Genomic DNA, 21,297 nt, shown 5'->3' with positions numbered 1-21,297 from the left:
TCCTCACTTCCTTCCTCCCTCCCTTTCTTCCTTCCTCCCTTCCTTCCTCCTCCTCCCTTCCTTCCTCCCTTCCTTCCTACCGAGCTAAGCGAACCTGACATAATAAGTTCAATACGACATGACGTTCAGTCAACAAGCGTTTAGTCCTGCGGGTTAGTTGTCAGATCTGCTTTCCAGATGCATTCGTTCCTCCTGCAGTGAAAAACAGTTTCAGGAACATTTCTTCACACGCCGGTGATCACAGCTCCTGCTTCAAAATGTTAGCAGGCCTCTTTTTTTGGGGGGGGATGTGTTACTGATATTGTGACCGTGGATGATGAGGATGTGTGCGCTGACATTTCCATCATTTTATGAATGAATAAACATAAAACCTTGAACTTGGCTCACTGGTGATGAGCTGGAAGCTGAAGTTAGAGGCTAATATTTATCATTTTAGCACCGTATTTTTATTTCTTTAACCCTCCTGTTGTCCTCGAGTCAAGGAAGGAAGGAAGGACGGATGGAAGGAAGGAAGAAGGAAAGGAGGAAGGAAGGAAGGAAGGAAGGAAGGAAGGAAGGGAGGAAAGGAGGGAGGAAGGAAGGGAGGAAGGTAGGAGGGAGAAAGGAAAAGAGGAAGGAAGGAAAGAAGGAAGGGAGAAAGGTAGGGGGAGGAAAGAAAGAGAGAAGGAGGGAGGAATGAAGGGAGGAAGAAAGGGAGGAAGGAAAGGAAGGAAGGAAGGAAGGAGGGAATGAAAGAAGGAGGGAGGGAGGGAGGGAGGAAGGAAGAAAGGGGGATGGAGGATGGAAAGAGAGAAGAAGGAAAGAAAGAGAAGGAGGGAGGGAGGGAGGAAGGAAGGAAGAAGGAAGGGAGGAAGGAAGGAAGGAAGGAAGGGAGGAAAGAAAAGAGAGAAGGACGGAGGGAGGAAGGACAGACGGAAGGTAGGAAGGGAGGAAAGAAAGGAACAGTCAAAACAGACGGGGTCAATTTGACCCGAGAGGACGACACAAGGGTTAAACTTTTGTCCGTTGTTGTGCATCTGATAATATTACATGAGATCAATGTTTAATCTGTGGAGTCCTGACGTGATTCATTTTCAACGTCTCCAACTTCACACAATTCACATAACCGGTCGTCCTCCTCTTTTAAATCTGTAACTATAAATATAAAGCTTTTAAAAATGGTTGTAACTCTAATGGATGGAGGAGTTCACACCACAACTATAACAACATCAACAATGGAGGATGATAACGTTGGGTCACTTTCAGAGAAACATTGACAGCCAATCAGAATCCTTCCTATAAACCAAACAGCAGCCTAACACTTCAAACCCTGCAAATATCATCTTAACTAAGACTTTATTTCTTTATATTTATTTATCGTGATGCAGTTTTTTGCTCCTCTCTCAGCACAGATTGGAGCAGACTTGTTCCGTGACTCAGGTGCAGATAAAACCAAAAGCAGTTCAGACTGAACATGATTGTTAATTAGAGTGAAGAAAAAAAGGTCAGAGAGGTTTTTATTTTTGTCTCAAACAGACAGCTGGCGGGTGTGTTGATGTGTGTTTGATTGACAGCAGCTGGAGGAGGAGGAGGGGGATGAGGGGGGAGGGGGGGCGTGTCGGTGTCTGCGTTTGATTGACAGCAGCTGGATGGAGGAGGGGGAGGAGGGGGAGGAGGGGGAGGGGTGGAGGGGGCGTGTCGTTGTCTGCGTTTGATTGACAGCAGCTGGATGGAGGAGGAGGGGGAGGGGTGGAGGGGGCGTGTCGGTGTCTGCGTTTGATTGACAGCAGCTGGATGGAGGAGGAGGGGAGGAGGGGGGAGGGGGAGGAGGGGGCGTGTCGGTGTCTGCGTTTGATTGACAGCAGTGGAAGGCGACTCAATCTGCTGATCTGGACGCCACATTATCGGTTAAATACTAAGACTTAATTTACTTTAACCCCTCCTGTTGTCCTCGAGTCAAGGAAGGAAGGAAGGGAGGAAGAAGGAAGGAAAGGAGGAAGGGAGGAAGGAGGGAGGGAGGAAGAAGGAAGGAAGGAAGGAAGTGAAGGATAAAGGAAAAAAGAAACCAGAAAATATAGAAGCTGGAATCAATAGATTTTCTTATTATTGCTTCTTAAGGTAAAAACTAGTATTTATGGCTGGACTGTGTATGAGACAATAGACAGAGAGAGGCAGTACATTAAGGTATTCAGTCTTAATAATTTAGTCTCTTAGTTAATAGAATAAAACAAACTTTAATATTAACTGATTTGTTTATTTTAATATGTTTATATATATATGTAAAGCAGGTGGTAACTGTACATATAGAGGCCCAGAGGCAGAGCTGTTGTTCTGTGCAGTAAAAACATGAAGCTTCACTTTACATTCAGGCAAACTAATGTGGCAGCTACAACTGTTAGACCAACATTAATCTTACAAAAGGAATTAGGTCATAAATCAAACTGCTGCAGAGCCAGTAGAGCCAGCGGTGAATCAGCACAGATCAGTTTATCGGATCATTTTCTCCCCCGGGGACACGACGGACGTTGATCTCAGGAGTCGGGCTGCTAACACATCTACGTGATGAGGGAGACATGTGGGAGATCCCGTTTGTTTTGACTGTTCCTTCTTTCCTTCTTTCCGTCCTTCCTTCCTTCCTTCCTTCATTCCTTGCTACCTTGCTTCCTTCCTTCCTCCCTCATTCTTTCCTTCCTCTCTCTTTCCTCCCTTCATTCCTTCCTTCCTTCTTTCCTTCCCTCCTTCTCTCTTTCTTTCCTCCCCCTACCTTCCTCCCTTCCTTCTTTCCTCTGTCCTTCTTTCCTTCCTTCCTCCCTTCCTCTTTTCCTTTCTCTCTCCCTACTACCTTCCTTCCTTATTTTCCCGTTTGTTTTGACTGTTCCTTCTTTCCTTTCCTTCCTCCCTTCCTTCTTTCTTTTCCTCCATTCCGTCCTTTCCATCCTTTTTCCTTCCTCCCTTCCTTCCTCCCTCCTTTCCTTCCTTCCTTCCTCCCTCCTTTCCTTTCCTTCCTTCGTCCTCCCTCCCTTCCTTCCTTCTTCCTCCCTTCCTCCCTCCTTTCCTTCCTTCTTCCTCCCTTCGTCCCTCCTTTCCTTCCTTCTTCCTTCCTTCCTTCCTTGACTCGAGGACAACAGGAGGGTTAAAAGTGGAGATATTATTAAATTCATTTTCTACACTGACGGACCTGAAACCATCACAACTCAGTGGGAAAAAAAGGGGCAACAAGGAGTCCTGGAAGTTAGAGATCAAGGACCCGGAGGAGTCTAACAGCATAATAATGGGGCGTTCCATTTGTGCCTCAGAAGTCGCAATTTCCCAGTCACATCAACAGTGTGAAAGTTAATACTACTACTACTACTACTAATAATAATAATACTCTTAAGACGCTTTACAGAATCAAAGACAATTGGAACAATAAAACCATACATTATAATATCCTGTTTATTAGCACTTCTGTCTAATTTGTGTCTCATTAAATCAATCGTACACACAGCGCTGTCCAACTTCTATCTTTGGACTGGTTGCTACGGTGATTGTATGTGCAAAATACAGCGTAATGTATTTTTATTAACTGGTATTGCTATCATGATCAACCTGGCTAGAACTGGATTTCTAATTTCTAAATTGGAATGATTAAAACTCAGGTGAGACATGATTCCCTGCTCCGACTTCCAACTTCTGAGGTAAACAGAAAAGCAGCATAACAACTGTCAGTGTTTATAGAAGTGGTAAAGTCATTGTTCAGAGGTATCTCGAGCCTTTTCAGGACAGTTTCCAGGCATTTAAATATCTGGTAGAGAGAGAAAAACACCTCTCCTCATGCCGGTGATACAAATCCTCCAACTATCTCTTGCATCCCGGCTGAGGAGGAGCACCTTAATGAAAAAGCAGACTTTGATCCCCCCCTTGACATCAAACCTCCTATACAGACCTGAAGGAGCAATTCATCCTTTTAGAAGAAGAGGAACTGGTGCAGCTCAGGGAAATAATCCTGAATTAGATCGACAAAAAAACTCAGCAAAGCTCGTACAACAACAACAACAACAACAACAACAACAGCAACGACAGCACATGGAACAGATGAGAAAAGAGCAGCACAGACAAGCCATCAAAAATAATTACTCAGAGACAGAGAAAGCCACAAGACCTGTTCACCCTGACAGAACAAGTGAGAGAGATACAGCGAGAGGAAGAGAGAGCCGGAGGAGAGAGAGTTTGTTGTACTGTCAGAAGCAGGTGAAAGAGATAAACTACAGGAGTCACAGGAGAGAGAGAGGAAACCACAAGATTCAAGATTGCTCTGACAGAGGAACTCAAGAAGAGGCGACAGATCAGTGGATGGTCTGAAAGAACAGGTCAGACCTTCCTCACTGAGGCTGAGCCACTAGCATGACCACAATCAACACCCAACAGGATAATCTCCTCTTCAACCGGAGCATCCAGAGTCCAGCAGCCACACAGATGGTCCCATTAGACCAGACAGTCCCAGTCCTAAAAGCAGCTATTGTGTTAGTAATCGACTCGAGAAAAAAGGCTTTTCTACAAGCAAAAAGTGGCAAAACTTTGTTGTTAACGCCTTGTATTAACAAGTGTCTCAGGTGATCCGAACCAGGCATTCATGGGTTTACTGAGTCTCTCTCAGATAGTACTGCGTCAACTCGACACCAAATGTATGCTGCTGCCTCAATGCCGTCGTGAACAAGGCCGTAGCCAGGATTTTTCAAATACCGAGGTCAAAAATAAGATCACATAATATATATCATTACAATATAATCCATAATGTATTTATAACGCTTTCTTGCTGTGCATTTTTCAGTCATGGTCCCTCTTGTGGTCCAGTTCTTTCTTATCATTTCCAATTTTGCAACTTATATCAACTCCTATTTCAGTATTCTACAACTTCCATGGTTGCATATTTAAAAATTATAACTGCAATATATTATTTTCCTTGTTTGTTCTTAAAATGTGGAACGGAGCACGGCCTGCTGGGAAAGGGAGAAAAGAGCTCATCCAATGAATGAACAGTTTGCAAAATCGGGTCAAGTCCAATTCACAAATGTAGACATAAAGACATAAACATATTTCTGGCAATCAAGTCGAAATCCCGCACAGATCTCTAGATGTGCTGTGCGGGATTGAAATTTCGACGATGTTTACAGCTTTAGCAGTAACAGCAGAGTAAAAGCCATCAGGTAAGTGTTTATTTTAATAAACTCCTGGTGTACTTACAAACTTTCCAATGCATCGATTTATGAGTAAAGACCCTATTTTGTACTACTGTAGAAGTTTGATAACAACCCAGGCATTATTAGTGGAGTCATTTACGAGATACACTGGCGATACACAGTCGGCTGATGGCTCTAACGAAAAAAAAGGGCTGAGGCGGTGATTAGATAGACCTCATGGTGCATATGACCCTAGGTCGAAATTACGCCGAACCATCGCTTTAAGTATTCAAAAAAAGATCTGTCAAATTCTGAAGCCACATTAAAAAGAGCGACCCTGCCTGTAACTATTATAAAACCCTTGCGTGACAACATAACATAGAAAGGAGTCCTCCTCTTAGTCAGCTGGTCTTGAGGCTGGCTGACCTTTCAACATCTGACATCACAAAAAATAAAAAACCCAAAGCCAGCCTCCGAGCAATTACACTATCACTCAGAAGATTAAACCTAACCAAATTATAACAAAGGAAAAAAAAAGAACAATACATCACTTAGTGGAATGATATTATAGACTGAGTGAACACAGTCTGGCGATGGGAAAGGTCAGACGCAGGCAGGAGCAGACTGTGCACCTTTCTAACACTATGACAACACTTATAGAAATATCAGGGAGGAATTCTTTCCAAACATTTGAAGGCACCAAAGAGACAACCTTTATAAATGCACTTCTAATATTCTGCTTATTGTACAGCCACCATCTCCCTTTTTACTGCTTTTTCTGTTATTTATAGACGAATGGATATCTTATATTATCCCTTTATACATTATCTCTTTAATTTATTATCAGTAGATCAACACTCCTGTTGTCCTCCAGTCAAGGAAGGAAGGGAGGGAGGAAGGGAGGAAAGGAGGGAGGAAGGGAGGGAGGGAGGAAGGAAGGAAAGGAGGAAGGAGGGGAGGGAGGAAGGAAAGGAGGGAGGAAAGAAGGAAGGATGGAAGAAGGAAAGAAAGGAGGAAAGAAGGAAGGGAGGAAGAAGGAAGGAAGGAAAGAAGGAATGAGGGAAGGAAGGAAGGTAGGACGGAGGGAGGAAAAAAGGAAAGAGGGAGGGAGAAAGGAAAAGAGGAAGGGAGGAAGGAAGGAAAGAAGGAAGGGAGGAAGGAAAGAAGGAGGGAGAAAGGAAAAGAGGAAGGGAGGAAGGAAGGAAAGAAGGAAGGGAGGAAGGCAAGAAGGAGGGAGGGAGGAAGGAAGGAAAAAAGGAAGGAAGGAGGGAAGGAAAGAAGGAGGGAGGGAGGAAGGACAGAAGGAAGGAAGAAAGGGGGATGGAGGGAAAGAAGGAAGGGCTGAAAGAGAGAAGGAGGGAGGGAGGACAGACGGAAGGAAGGGAGGAAAGAAGGAACAGTCAAAACAGACGGGGTCAATTTGACCCGGGAGGACGACACGAAGGCTAAAACTTAAAGCATTGTTTTAGTTTGTCTTGCATTGTTATCTCTCATTACTCTATTAACTAATACTGTTATTCACATTATTATTTTTGGTTTAATATAATTCCCTCACTTTGTCTTTTCCTAGCTGTGCTTTGGCAAATGTCAAATGATTTAATTGAGTTGAAGTGAATCAGTGACATTCATGTTTAAAGGTCAGGTTTCTGCAGCCAGAAATGACTCAAAACTGTGAATCGACTGACAGAATAGTCTGGAGATGAATGTAATAGTTAACTGCTTAATCATCACAGCTCTAACAAAAGCCTTATAGAAGCTGCTTTGCCTGATGAATGAGCTAAACAACCTCCTCAATAAGCTGCTGTATACCAGTGTAGTGTTTTTATCAGGCAGGGAGCTCCGGTCCTCTGAAATGAGGCCAACGCGAAAGTAACTTAAAACTGCATTCTATCAAAAGGCCACCAGGGGGCGACCGTTTTGGTGTCAAAAGGACTTCCGTCTCTATACAAGTCAATGGAGAATTCACCAACTTCTCACTTGATTTCTAACCTCAGTAAACGTTTTCAAAATGTGTTTATGGTCTCAATCGCTAGTTTAAAGCCTTCTTCAATGCAGTATGATGTTCATTTGGGACATTTTGGCCTCCCTGATTTTATATGTGACGATAAAGCAGGGTATGCATTAGGGCGTGGCTACGTCGTGATTGACAGGTTGATTGGTTCACAGGTTCAGAGAGGGCGCCTCATGCTCCTCCTGATGCACATATAAGTAGAATCCGTTTGTTTTTATTTTTCCCAGCATGCACCTGAAATGTTCAAGATGGCGCTGCTCAGATCCGATACTGTTGGCTTCCAAGCAGCAGTCCACAAACCAATGGGTGACGTCAAGGATGTTACGTCCATTACTTATATACAGTCTGTGGTTTCTATGCATCAGTGGATGACGTGACACTTATTTCGTTTACTGAAATATAGAATCGAAGAAGGAAAGTGTCTCATTTTGAGTTTCTCAGCTGGTGAACATAATGTGTTGTTACTTCTCTGCTTGGTGTTCATTTTGCTTGAGTGTGTTGTTAATGTGCTGAAACCTGAAGTCAGTGAAGGCATCATGAGTGATGAGTATGGGATGTTTTCACCTGGTGATGAGGCGAGTTTGAGGTTTCTAAATGTGAACTGAAGGTGATTCTCTGTGAATCAGGTTACTGTGAGACAGTGGTGGAATATAACTAATAAGTACAGTTATTCATTTTTTTGGGAATTGTACTTTATTTGAGTATTTCCATTTCAAGCTACTTAATATCAATAAGGGAGGAAGAAGGGAAGGGAGGGAGGAAGAAGGAATGAAAGGAGGGAGGAAGGAAGGAAGGAAGGAAAGGAGGGAGGGAGGAAGGAAGGGATGAAGGAAGAAAGAAGGAAATGAGGGAGGGAGGGAGGAAGCAAGGGAGAAAGGAAGAAGGAAGGAAGGAAGGAAGAAAGAAGGAAGGAAGGAGGGAGGGAGGAAAGAAAGAAGGAAGGTAGGAGGGAGGGAGAAAGGAAAAGAGGAAGGGAGGAAGGAAGAAAAGAAGGACAGAGGAAAGAAGGAAGGTAATGGGGAAGAAAGAAAGAGAGAAGGAGGGAGGGGAGGAAAGAAGGAAGCGAGGAAGGAAGGAAGGAATGAAGGAAGGATGGAAGGAAGGAAGTAGGGAAGGAGGAAGGAAGGACAGAAGGAAGGAAGGAAGGGGTGGAGGAAGGAAAGAAGGGAGGAAAGAACGGCGACACAAAGGTTAACTTAAGAATCTGAGTTTTTCTTTGTTACTGTGGAACATTTGACAAATTGAACATCAGAAAGTTTATTAAGAGGACATAACGTGAATGAAAAGACAGGCAGAAAATAATGAAAGCAGGATGTGGAGGAGATGAAAAGACTTCTGCAACAGGAAACTAAATGGATGTGTAATCACCGCAGTGATTATCCAGATGGTCTGAATGATGAGCTCTTCACTGTTTCTTTTAAAAAGGGGACATATTCTGCTTTTTGTGATTTTCTCTATAAGACAAATTATGAGTTTTAGCCTCCCTGAAGACTTCATTTGTGGTGTTTTTTTTCTCTTTCCCTGATGAACAGAACAGAAATGTCATATTATCATCATGTTTTCCATGGTTTGAGCTTTGACTGCTGCTCTGTTAATAACGTCGGGTCTGTTCCAGCACCCACACTTTTAGTATTTGCAAGAAGTCAAGTGACGTATTTCTGGTGTCACAGTGCCAAAATTCCCATTAAGACCACAGAAGTGTGGATATTAATAGGACATCCTGTCATTCCCCCAAAAATACAACATACAGTACATGACACAGCTGAGCTCAGACGATCTGTTGAAGTCAGAGTTGGATCCATCGAAGTGTCACACTTACAGTTAGATGAGAGAAGAAATACAAAGCAATTAAATCAAAGTTATCTAGAAGCATTCAGGTTTAATTTAAGCTACTTAAAAGATGATTATTATAATTTTCAATGGTTTCTTTCTTGATATAATTTTTAAAGATTGGAACTTTTTTCTTAACAACTGTGATAATGGATATTTAATATTTATATTAACAGTGTCAGATCAGTCCTATAAAGACAAACTGGAAAAATTATTAATATTATATAACAACATCAGAGATTCTGCTATAACTTAGACATTAGAAATTCCTTCTCAATGGCAACACCTGCTTTTATTAAACTTATTAATCTTTTATTTCATTTTACTTTTCTTTTGTCTTTTTTTGAATCTTTTTTGTTACCTAGTTTCTTTACTCTAATTTTTAATAAACCCTTTCTCTCATAATCTCTTATTTTACCTTTTATTTAATTATTTCATCTATTTTATTATTATTTTTTAAACTTATCTTATTTAAATGTTCTAATTTCTCACATTTTTATCATTCTTATTTTCTGTTGTCTTTGTTTTTATTGTTCCTTTTCTTTCTGTTGTCACTTCTTCTGTCTTATTATCAGCTGTGAAGCACTTTGACCTACAGTAACCTTAATTAAGCTTCTGTATGAATAAAGTTTGATCGATTGATTGATTGACCTGTGCCGACACGACGTGCGCGTGCACTTGTACGCTCGTAGCGCGAGACTACTACAGCCTCTCCAGTCCTCGCGGCTGCTGCTGCTGCACGCGCACACACAAACACACTAACAAACGTGTGTGTTTATTACCACCTTTACACTGACAACAGAACTAAAGGGTGAGTTATGTTCTGCTGTTTATTTTCTGTTGTTTTAATGATGAAATAATATTTAAACTGTGTGAACTGAGTTTGTGGCTGGTTAATAATGAGGTGTTTTATTGTGAAGTGTGTTGTGTTTTATGGTGGCAGGTAGCTGTCTCATTAGCTGCAGAGCTAATACTGTATCTGCAGGTGTTTCTAGCAGGATAGCACCGTTTATGTTGTTGTGTTGGTTGTGATGGTTGTTTGGTGACTTTAACAGGAGACATGTAAAGTTTCTGTCCAGGTTTGATCTGATAAACATCAGGCTACACGCTGATATACACACTGTGATAGTTACAGTAATACCCATTCACTCACTGGCAATAGAACATGATAAATAAATGCAAATAGCCTCTAAATATTTACCTTTAATAATAATAGTCACGCTTTTTTAAATAAAATATTTAATTTAATTTCTATGCAAATCTTCCATAACAAAACTTCTGTTAGTGTTGATACAGTAAAACAATCTATAATAAGATATAAATGACAATACATTATAGGAAAACAAACTAACTACAGAAACCAGCTCGCTCATTATTTTTTAAAGAAAGCTAAAAACTTCTCTCTCCACTTTAACCTTTAACTAGCTTTTCTATCAGTCACTACTAAACATACATCCATGAGTGGGCCGCATAAAATGAAAGCTAACCCTGGAAGCTATAAACTTTTTTGGAGTATGTGCCAGTCAAGCAAATCTCACAGGACTGACTGGATGCTATTTTTGGTCCAGCATCCAGCTCTTATAATACATCCATGGTTGGTATAGTTCAGACAGAGGACACAGCCTTCATCTCAGTTTATCCTCTTCTTCTTCTGCAATGGTTTAATGGCACCAAGTGGAGAATGAGCACCACCAACTAACATACTAAGTCCTCTGCGTTAGGTTGAAACCATAGACTGTGTTTAAGAAATAGACGTAACATCCGTGACGTCACCCATTGGTTTGTGGACTGCTGCTCGGAAGTAGTATCGGATCTGAGCTGCGCCATTTTGAGAATTTCAGGTGCATGCTGGGAAAAATAAAAACACGGATTCTACTTATATGGGCATCAGGAGGGGCATGAGGCGCCCTCCTGAACCTGTGAACCAATCAACCTGTCAATCACGACGTAGCCACGCCCTAATGCATACCCTGCTTTATCGTCACATATAAAATCAGGGAGGCCAAAATGTCCCAAATGAACATCATACTGCATTGAAGAAGGCTTTAAACTAGCGATTGAGACCATAAACACATTTTGAAAACGTTTACTGAGGTTAGAAATCAAGTGAGAAGTTGGTGAATTCTCCATTGACTTGTATAGAGACGGAAGTCCTTTTGACACCAAAACGGTCACCCCCTGGTGGCCTTTTGATAGAATGCAGTTTTGAGTTACTTCCGCGTTGGCGTCATTTCAGAGGACCAGAACTCCCCGCCTGTCATAGACTGATCCCCCTTATCCAAGAGCATCCGATTACCATGGATACACATCTACAACTAGAGCTACCAGCCATCTATTCTTGAGCGCCACCAACTGTTGTATCTTGATGAACCAAATCCTAATATTCACATCACAGTCGTGCCCATTTTCTGGCAATTTGGTTAAAATTTGCGCTACATTCGGATGTAGATTTGGCTTATTTTCTTTCTGTTAGCGTTTGAGTGCAACCACACTGATCTGTCCCTGATTCCCCTTCCTGAAGCTTCAAATGTTGCTGTCAGTTTGTTTGTTGGTTGTTGTTTTTTTTTTTTTCAAATGCTGCAACACGGAGCAACAAAAACAAACCTTTTAGCCTTTTGTGCTGACTGTTGACGCTTGATTCGGACCAGATGATGACAATCTCCAAACGGTTCAGTCACTCTGAACTTTTCTGTGCGTCAAAACAGAGACAAATGTGACGGAGGCGGACACATAATCATTGTCCCTGCGCTACAAACACATATTACCTGACAAGCACAGATAGATGTCAGATAGATGGACTGTGCTCGTCGTGGCCTCTTCCGAATACCGGCAGCCGGCCTCTGCTCTGCTCCACACATCCTGCCAAACTTTGAATAGCCTGTCCCTGAAAACCAATAACCATGAGGGTGTGAAATTGTCCTGTCATCACTCTCTTTTCCTTCCCTCCTCTCTCATTTTCCTCTTCTCCCAACCTCTTCATCTTTCCCTACCTCTCTCTCTCTCTCTCTCTCTCTCTCTCTCTCTCTCTTTCTTTCTCTGTCTCTGAAGCTGATGTGTCGTCCAAACAATGCAAAGCAATAAGCAAGCAAATAGCTGCAATCACTCAGTCGAGGATGCACAATCACCCGTTCAGCACGCTGCGGGCGTCGCGGCGACCTGGCAGCCTTATCGATCTCGGGAGGGGGGTGATTAAAGGCACCCCGGCAGTTAACAGATGGTGAGTGACGGCGCTCATAAACCTCGCACTAAAAGACTAATGTCCTACAAGCTGCAGCTGGCGAGGCAGCCACAAACAACCCCGCCACTGACTGTCATCGCTGCGGGTGGGGAGAGGTGGATGATGGGAGGCGAAGGGCCAGCTGTTGCTTTGCCGAACACGGTTTGACACGCGGGGGGTCTTCTGAGCGGCGGCCCGAACGCTGATGGAGGTCTTGGAGAGACAGACTGCTCTCAGCTTTCAATTACAACATCCAAATGGCGACTGAACGCTTCAACTCTGATTAAAAAGATGGAGCAAAACGGGCTGTGGAGAGCTTGAGTGGACACCAGGAGAGGGGGTTGTTTTGTGATTAGTAGGAGCTCAACAAAACTTTTATGTTCATTTCACAAAATCATTACTTTGTGATCAGCAGAAAACGCTTATTATACTCCTATATAGAAGGGGCAGTGTTGAAATATCTCAACAACTATCAGGACATTCATGATCCCCGAGAATATAATCCTACTGACATTTACTAATTAGCATTGATCACAAAGTACAGCTGCAAAGTACAGTCATGAACCAAAGAAATCTGATATAACGATGGCTCTAGATGAAAAAGACGAGTTCATCAAAGTTTTTACAATGCATCCTCTGAGGAACACGACTAAATGTGCCAGTCCATCCAATCGTTTTCGGGACATTTAACTAAAGAACACAAATCTCTTTGTGGTGCATGAGGAAGCATCAAGGGATCATCAATAGGCCTGTCAGAGTAATTATCAACTTATCGTGCAATAACGTAATTATCAGCATCATCATGTGTATATATGGACTTATCATATGATACATGGACATGACCTTTGACCTCAGTATTGCCACACTTCACATTAGCAGCTAAGAGGCTATTCATGTCACATTGGCTAAGTGAGTAGTGTCCTCCATTCCTCACTGTGCTCGTCCTGAGTTGAGACTGCAGAAGAATTAAAGGTTAATAACTCCCCAACCATAATGACAGTCTGTGTTTTTACAGAAGTTGATCATGTCTTTTGCCAAGCAGTACGTTATGGAGTTGTCTTGTGTTTTGTTTTGTTTCCAGGCCTCAGCATTAAGTTGTCCTTTTATTAGTTAGCACTTTCTCTGCGATGCATTCATATGTTTCTTTGTGCTGTTAAAGGTGCTGATATAAATTAGTTGTGTTGCTGCGTGACGTAGAGACTTTCATTTGCGATGTTTTACAGAGTACCTCTTCCTGCAGAATGTCGCTGAGCTTGAGTCCAAAATATCTCCATACAACAGAGGTTGCAGGTTTTTTGTGTTTTTTTGGCCACCAGTTCATCGCTGGCTGCTCGTTACCATCCACCTGGTCACAGACCATTTCCACCTGGTCCGTGATCTGCACACCGGCAAGTCATGTGACCATTCACTGACTACACAGAGACTGAGAGCAGTGTGTGAAGTAGATGGCCAAATGTTTTCATGTGCACATTTAAATTGGATTTAAATGTGTCTCTTTGCGGTTATATAATTGCACATTGGTGAATGGACTGTACTTATATAGCGCCTTCCTAGTCTTTACGACCACTCAAAGCACTTTACTCTACACACACACACACACACATTCATACACTGATGGCAGGAGCTACCACGCAGGGTGCCAACCTGCTCATCAGAGGAAGCTAATCATTTATATACATTCATACACCGTTGGCACAGCAACGGGAGCAATTTGGGGTTAAGTGTCTTGCCCAAGGACACATCGACATGTGGACTGGAGGAGACTGGAATCGAACCGCCAAACTTCCAATTGGAGGACGACCGCTCTACCTCCTGAGCCACAGCCGCCCCTTGTGATTGTGATTAGATTGATCGTGCAGCACTAGCTTGGGCCGAAGTGGTGGACCAAGCTTACCTTCAGACTAAGCACTTTGGCAGCTTGGCAGTATGGTGGCTTGTTGGCTTAGTGGTTGGCGCTGTTGCCTCACAGCAAGAAGGTCTTGGCTCATGGGTTTCCTCTGGGTGTTCCAGTTTCCTCTCATTGTCAAAAAACATGTATGTTCTGTTAATCCTGCATCACAGGCAGTAACACAGAGCTGGAGATGTTCCCCAGGCTGCTGCATAGTGTCTGCCTACTGCTCCTAATACTCAGGATGGGTTCAAATGCAGAGACTGAATCTCACTGTACAACTGTATGTGTGGCAAATAAATAAATTACCTTTACATATCAGATTAAGATCATCCTTAATATAATATATAATATATTGTTTCAAATGCTGCAGCGACATCAGAGCCACCAGTAAATTACCAACGACTTCAATTTAAGAAGTTTACCCCAAGATGATCTTAGAGGAGGAGCAAGCAGGTCTTAACATAAACATTATTTTCGATAATTTCTGTTTGTGACCTTAAAACAACACCTCAGATCTAAACTTTTGGACACAATAACAAATGATTAGAGGAGAGTTTTTTTGGCTCGTGTCCATCACCGCCATCGTCCGCCTGCTGAGATAATTGTCAGCTCACAAATCCACCTGGGTAAAAATCGGAGTGGAGAAAAACACACTTTTTGATAATTCGGATTGATTTTTGGCTAAATAAATGGTGAGCTTTGAATTGAGTCTCGACTGATGACGTTTCCCAGGAACACGAGAACAGACTGAGAAAGATCCAGACCAGTGATCCAACAATAAACTACAACAGAAAATAGATGAAATAGAGCTAATCGTGACAGAAAGATTGGATATTCTTCACATGAGTGGAGAAAGAAGACAGTTTTGTTTTGTTGGAGTTAATCAGAGGACAAGTTCCCACAATCCTCTGCTGATCAATACGGCTTGCCTCTGCAGCTGATCAATGAACCTCAGAATGTACACAGTGTAAAACCAGAAGAAGAAGAAGAAGAAGAAGTGATGGTTGGAGGTAAAATACGCAGCATAGATGCAAATTAACCCTCCTGTTGTCCTCAGGTCAAGGAAGGAAGGGAAGAAGGGAAGAAGGAAGGACAGGAGGAAGGAAGGAAGGAAAGGAGTAAGGATGGAGGGAGGGAGGAAAAGAGGAAGGAAGTAAGGAGAGAAGGAAGGGAGGAAGGAAGGAAGTGAGGAAAGGAGGAAGGGAAGAAAGAAGGAAGGAAGGAATGAGGAACGAAAGGAGTAAGGAGGGAGGAAAAGAGGAATGGAGGAAGGAAGGAAAGAAAGGAGTAAGGAGGGAGGGAGGGAGGTAAAGAAAGGAAGTAAGGAGAGAAGGAAGGGAGGAAGGAAGGAAGGAAGTGAGGAAAGGAGGAAGGAAGGACAGGAGGAAGGGAAGGAAGGAAGGAATGAGGAAGGAAGGAAGGAAAGGAGTAATGAGGGAGGAAAAGAGAAAGGAAGTAAGGAGGGGAGAAAGGAAGGAAGGAAAGGAGTAAGGAGGGAGGAAGGAAGGACAGGAGGAAGGGAAGAAAGAAGGAAGGAAGGAATGAGGAACGAAAGGAGTAAGGAGGGAGGAAAAGAGGAATGAAGGAAGGAGGGGAGGAAGGAAAGGAGGGACGGAGGGAGGAAAAGAGGAAGGAAGTAAGGAGAGAAGGAAGGAGCAAAGAAAGAGGGAAGGAGGGGAAGAAAGAAGGAAAAATTAAAGAAAGAGGGAGGAAGGAAAGAAAGAAGGAACAGTCAAAAGAGACGGGAGGACGACAGGAGGGTTAAAGCACAGTCGGCATCAGCAGAGTTCTTTATTTGTAGAGAAAGTGATTGAGTGAAGTATTTGAGTGGTGAGATTAGTTTGTTTTTTACACTGTTAATCATCATTAAGTCTCTCAGGCGGACAGTCAGGTGTGTGTTTGTTATTGGGAGCAACATGAATGTGAAAGGAAATTAATTTCAGTCTGACAGATGGAGGCCAATTAGAGACTCAGGCCTCTCGTTAGGGTGGCCGGCTGAGCCTGCTGGGTGTATGTGTGTGTGTGGGGGGGGTTGTGAGTCATAAACCACAGTGGTGTACATGGGAGTTTGTTTGTTTGTCTGTGTGTGTGTCTGTGTGTGTGTGTGTGTGTGTGTGTGTGTGTGTGTGCCTGCAGCAGGGTCAGGCTGTGTTACCTGTCCACCTTCATCGCTGTCTCCCTCGGGTCAGGCGGGGTGAGACACTCGGCGTCACAGCTGCTAACATGATCTGATGGTTTTGTGTTTTTTTTTTTTTCATCTAGACGCCGGGATGAACGGCGAGCTGAGAGCCGGTCGCACCACGACAACCAAGAGAGGAAGTGCCGCTGTTGACAGGTGAGTCCGCATGTCTGTCTGTGGCTCAGGTGGTATAGCCTGAGGAGGAAGAGGAGGAGGAGGAGGAGGAAGAGGAGGAGGAGGAGGAGGAGGAGGGTGTTGATAAGACTGATGTTAATGCTGTAGTAAATGCCTGCAGTGATTTATATTTATATTCTGGAGCTCTACTGGAATATTTTGGCCTGATTTACAGTTAAAATAACATGCATCTATTTCAGTTCCTCCAGTCAATATACATAAAGTGCTGCATATATAACTTTTAAAAAAAAGGTTCATATCGGACAACATATGCTGATATATCTGTGTTAGGCCCGTTAATATCAGCTGACTGATATATGGGTCTAGCTCTAGTAGGAGCTGTCACTCCGCTCATTGGTCAGAAATCTGGCAAAATGGAGCCGATGTTGTAGTTTTTTCCTCCGTCTGAACACACACACACACACACATTCACACTAAAAGCTACTCACGATCTCAGCTTCTGTTTAAATATGTTCAGTTTTATTATCTTTGGTTTACTGCAGGAAAATGAGTAATGAAAGAACAGTAGATCACAATGGAGACGGTGTTATGGGGGATTTCCTTTCATTTCACTAAATGAAAGTCAAGTCCTCTCTTTGGCTGTATTGAACAGACAAATCTGGATCTTATTTGTCACTCATGGCAACAGGGGAGACACTCAGAGTCATATTTTGTTGTTTTAATTACGTCTAACAAAATCTGACTCCTTCTTTGAGGATTAAAATGCAAAATTCAAGAAAATGCCCATCAAATTCACACATAGACACTTCATGCTTTTGTCTTTCTTTTAACAATTAAACATATTTCTGACAACATAACTAAACTAAACTGGATTTTAATTGTAGTAGAAGTAGGGATCCTTGTAAACACACAAAAATGCCTCAAATACACCTCATCCAGCTTTACAAACACATTAAAACTCACATTTCAGTCAGTGATTTCTGCTGTTGGTGTTTGTGTGAAGCAGCTAAAGCCAAAACTGTCCTCTAAATCCCACCGCCGCCCCGCCGCTGGACGGATTAAAACCTGGATGAGCACAACTCTGCGCGAGCCAGAGCCGAGGATTTACAGTCAGGCAGCCGCTCGGTCGACCGACCCCCCCCCCCCCGCCGGGACCGCGAGGATCTGTGGAGGGAACTGCCGGGAAACAGTTCACACGGCACAAAACCGGCACAGTAATTCACTTACTGCGGCGCTGAAAGACAGAAAAGGCTTAAATGAGCTTTAATTCTTAGATTGACACTGTTGTGAGAAACTGAGGGTGAAAGGTCAGAGGTCACAGTCTGAACGGAGACAATGTGGAGGATGGAGTTAATCTGGTGTGAGTCAGAAAATGCTCCATAATACACAATTTATCCCATAATTCATTGATGTGTTATTTTAGTTATTTAACCGTCCTGTTGTCCTCGAGTCAAGGAAGGAAGGGAGGAAGCGGGAAGGAAGGGAGGGAGGGAGGGAGGAAGGAAGAAGGAAGGAATGGAGGGAGTAAGGAAGAAGGAAAGGAGGGAGGAAGGAAGAACGAAGGAAAGGAGAGAGGAAGGAAGGAAAGGAGGGAGGAAGGAGGGAAGGAAGGAAGGAAAGGAGGGAGGAAGAAAGGAAGGAAAGGAATAAGGAAGGAAAGGAGAGAGGAAGGTAGGGACGGAGGAAGAAGGAAGGAAAGGCAAGGAGGGAGGAAGGAAAGGAGGGAGGAAGAAAGGAAGGAAGGAAGGACGGAGGAAAGAAAGAGAAGGAGGGAGGAAGAAAAGGAAGGAAGGACGGAGGAAAGAAAGAGGAGGGAGGAAGGAAGGGAGGAAGGAAGGAAAGAAGGAGGGAGGGAGGAAGGAAGGAAAAGAGGAAGAGAGGAAGGTAGGAGGAGGAAAGAACGAGAGAAGGGGGGAGGGAGGAGGGAAGAAAGGGGGATGGAGGAAGGAAAGGAGGAAAGAGAGGAAGGAAAGAAAGAGAGAAAGAGGGAGGAAGGAAGGAACAGTCAAAACAGACGGGCTCAATTTGAACCGGGAGGACGACACGAAGTTTAAGATTAAAACCTGGGATGAGCAGAACTCTGCGCGAGCCAGAGCCGAGGATTTACAGTCAGGCAGCCGCTCGGTCGATGTGTTATTTTAGTTATTTAACCCTCCTGTTGTCCTCGAGGGAGGGAAGGAAGGGAGGAAGAAAGAAGAAGGAAGGAAAGGAAGAAGGAAGGAAAGGAGGGAGGAAGGAAGGAAAGGAGATAGGAAGGAAGGAAGGAAAGGAGGGAGGAAGGAAGGACGGAAGGAAAGGACGGAGGAAGGAAGGAGGGAAGGAAAGGAGGGAGGGAGGGAGGGAGGGAGGAAGGAAGGAAGGAAAGGAGGGAGGGAGGGAGGAAGGAAAGAAGGGAGGGAGGAGGGAAGGAAAGAAGGACAGAGGAAAGGAGGAAGGTAGGGGGAGGAAAGAAAGAGAGAAGGAGGGAGGGAGGAACAAAGGAAGGGAGGAAGGAAGAAAGGGGGATGGAGGAAGGAAAGGAGGAAAGAGAGAGGAAGGAAAGAAAGAGAGAAGGAGGGAAGGAAAGAAGGAACAGTCAAAACAGACGGGTCAATTTGACCTGAGAGGACGACACGAAGGTTAAGCATTTTTCACAATTTCACCTCAAGTTTTTCTTATGAGAGATTCATTACAAACAGCTCTGAGAGTATTTTGGGCACAAATTCAGAAGTCTGCTTTATACAGAGACTTCTTCACAGAGTAGAGAACTCAAACCCATCTGAAGAGTAAAAACTTGGAAAGACAATAAGATGGATGAAAACTGGATGCTCAGATCTATATTTACATCCTGGGACTCTACTGATATATATTTGTATGCTTTGGAGTTAAAAACTTCTTATTTATCTTTATACTGGTCCTTTATTAATCATCTCACCACCCCTCACATTTATCTGCTGACCCTTTGGAGGGGCCCCACCCCTAGGTTGGGAACCACTGGACTAAACTAGCTAACTGTATATAAAGTAGTGTAAACTAGCTCCACCTCCAGCAGCTACAACAGTAACATGCTGCTCTAACACTGATGCTTCACTATTAATAATCTAATGATGTCATAATAATAATATATCAGTCAGAGGACCAAACCACTACTTTACTGTAATACTGCATACTACATCACTATAATACTGCAGTACTTTTACTGTAATACTGCATACTACATCACTATAATACTGCAGTACTTTTACTGTAATACTGCATACTACATCACTATAATACTGCAGTACTTTTACTGTAATACTGCATACTACATCACTATAATACTGCAGTACTTTTACTGTAATACTGCATACTACATCACTCATAATACTGCAGTACTTTTACTGTAATACTGCATACTACATCGCTCATAATACTGCAGTACTTTACTGTAATACTGCATACTACATCACTATAATACTGCGGTACTTTTACTGTAATACTGCATACTACATCACTATAATACTGCAGTACTTTTACTGTAATACTGCATACTACATCACTATAATACTGCAGTACTTTTACTGTAATACTGCATACTACATCGCTCATAATACTGCAGTACTTTTACTGTAATACTGCATACTACATCGCTCATAATACTGCAGTACTTTTACTGTAATACTGCATACTACATCGCTCATAATACTGCAGTACTTTTACTGTAATACTGCATACTACATCACTCATAATACTGCAGTACTTTTACTGTAATACTGCATACTACATCACCATAATACTGCAGTACTTTTACTGTAATACTGCATACTACATCACTCATAATACTGCAGTACTTTTACTGTAATACTGCATACTACATCACTCATAATACTGCAGTACTTTTACTGTAATACTGCATACTACATCGCTCATAATACTGCAGTACTTTTACTGTAATACTGCATACTACATCACTCATAATACTGCAGTACTTTAACTACATTGAGTTTATAATACACCTTTCTTTCTCTCTGTGTGTTTTCTGCAGTATTTTCTTATCTAACTCACCAGGTTGTGATCCAGATGGGTTTCGGCCTCCTTTTCTGTCTCCTAATCAAAACTAACGACACCAAACCTCCTCTGAGCAGCTGAGAATTCGCCTCATTTAAAAACATCCAGGAGCTCGGTGAGGATCCAGCATTAATCAGGGACACAAGGACTAAATTACACAGGAAAACTTTTAAAGGTGATGTTGTAAGTTTCACCAAAGTCAAAAGTTTGTAGACAGAAGTTAAAACGGCCTGTTAATAGACGGAGGCTGAACTGAGGCGCTGCATAACGGACCAGTAGAAGATAAATAAGAAGATTTAAACCCTCAAATAATGTTCATATTCTGACCCGGCTTGGGTATAATTAGTGTAATAAATGTATTTTGCATTCATATTTTCTTTTGGTTTTACGCTAATCATTTATTGTGTGATAATACAATAACATTCGCACTATATTATGATGTTATCTGAATGGTAGGTTTCATTATTACCTTTAACATGTGGACGGGCTGTATAATAAATCACAATCAAGGAAGGAAAGAAGGGAGGAAAACAAGACAGGAAGGATGGAAGGAAGGAAGGAAAGAAAGAAAAAAGACAGGCAAGGAAGGAAGGAAGAAGGAAGGAAGGAAGGAAGGAAGGAAAGAATACAGGCAGGAAAGAGGGAAGAAAACAAGGAAGGAAAGAAGAGAAGTGGGCCGCATTTGGACCCCTTGGCGGGCCAGTTCTGGCCCACAGGCCTCACGTTTGACCCCCCTGATTCAGTGTGTAAAAGGGTTAACTGTAAATCATGTTTTTATTCCAGTAGAGTGTCAGAATATGTGCAAAATAAATCATTTTTTAAACAAGCACAAACTCTCAAAAGTATTTCAGGAGTTCTGTTTCGACCTCA

At 42.7% G+C, this 21,297-nt stretch overlaps 1 protein-coding gene across 1 annotated transcript in view; it reads right to left on the bottom strand.

Moving 5' to 3' along the window:
- si:dkey-234i14.3 (fibulin-7-like) overlaps positions 1–21,297 on the bottom strand; it is a 41,587-nt gene that overhangs the window by 20,078 nt on the left and 212 nt on the right. The window contains exons 2-4 of the mRNA XM_062420709.1: positions 13,425–13,574; positions 12,289–12,409; positions 11,745–11,863 (exon numbers count right to left, since the gene is read on the bottom strand). Of these exons, the coding sequence (XP_062276693.1) occupies positions 11,745–11,863; positions 12,289–12,409; positions 13,425–13,574 (390 nt within the window). The remainder of the gene's footprint in view (positions 1–11,744; positions 11,864–12,288; positions 12,410–13,424; positions 13,575–21,297) is intronic.

Source organism: Scomber scombrus, chromosome 6, assembly GCF_963691925.1.
Source record: "Scomber scombrus chromosome 6, fScoSco1.1, whole genome shotgun sequence".
Taxonomy (NCBI): domain Eukaryota; kingdom Metazoa; phylum Chordata; class Actinopteri; order Scombriformes; family Scombridae; genus Scomber; species Scomber scombrus.
This window is presented reverse-complemented; position numbering and strand designations above follow the sequence as displayed.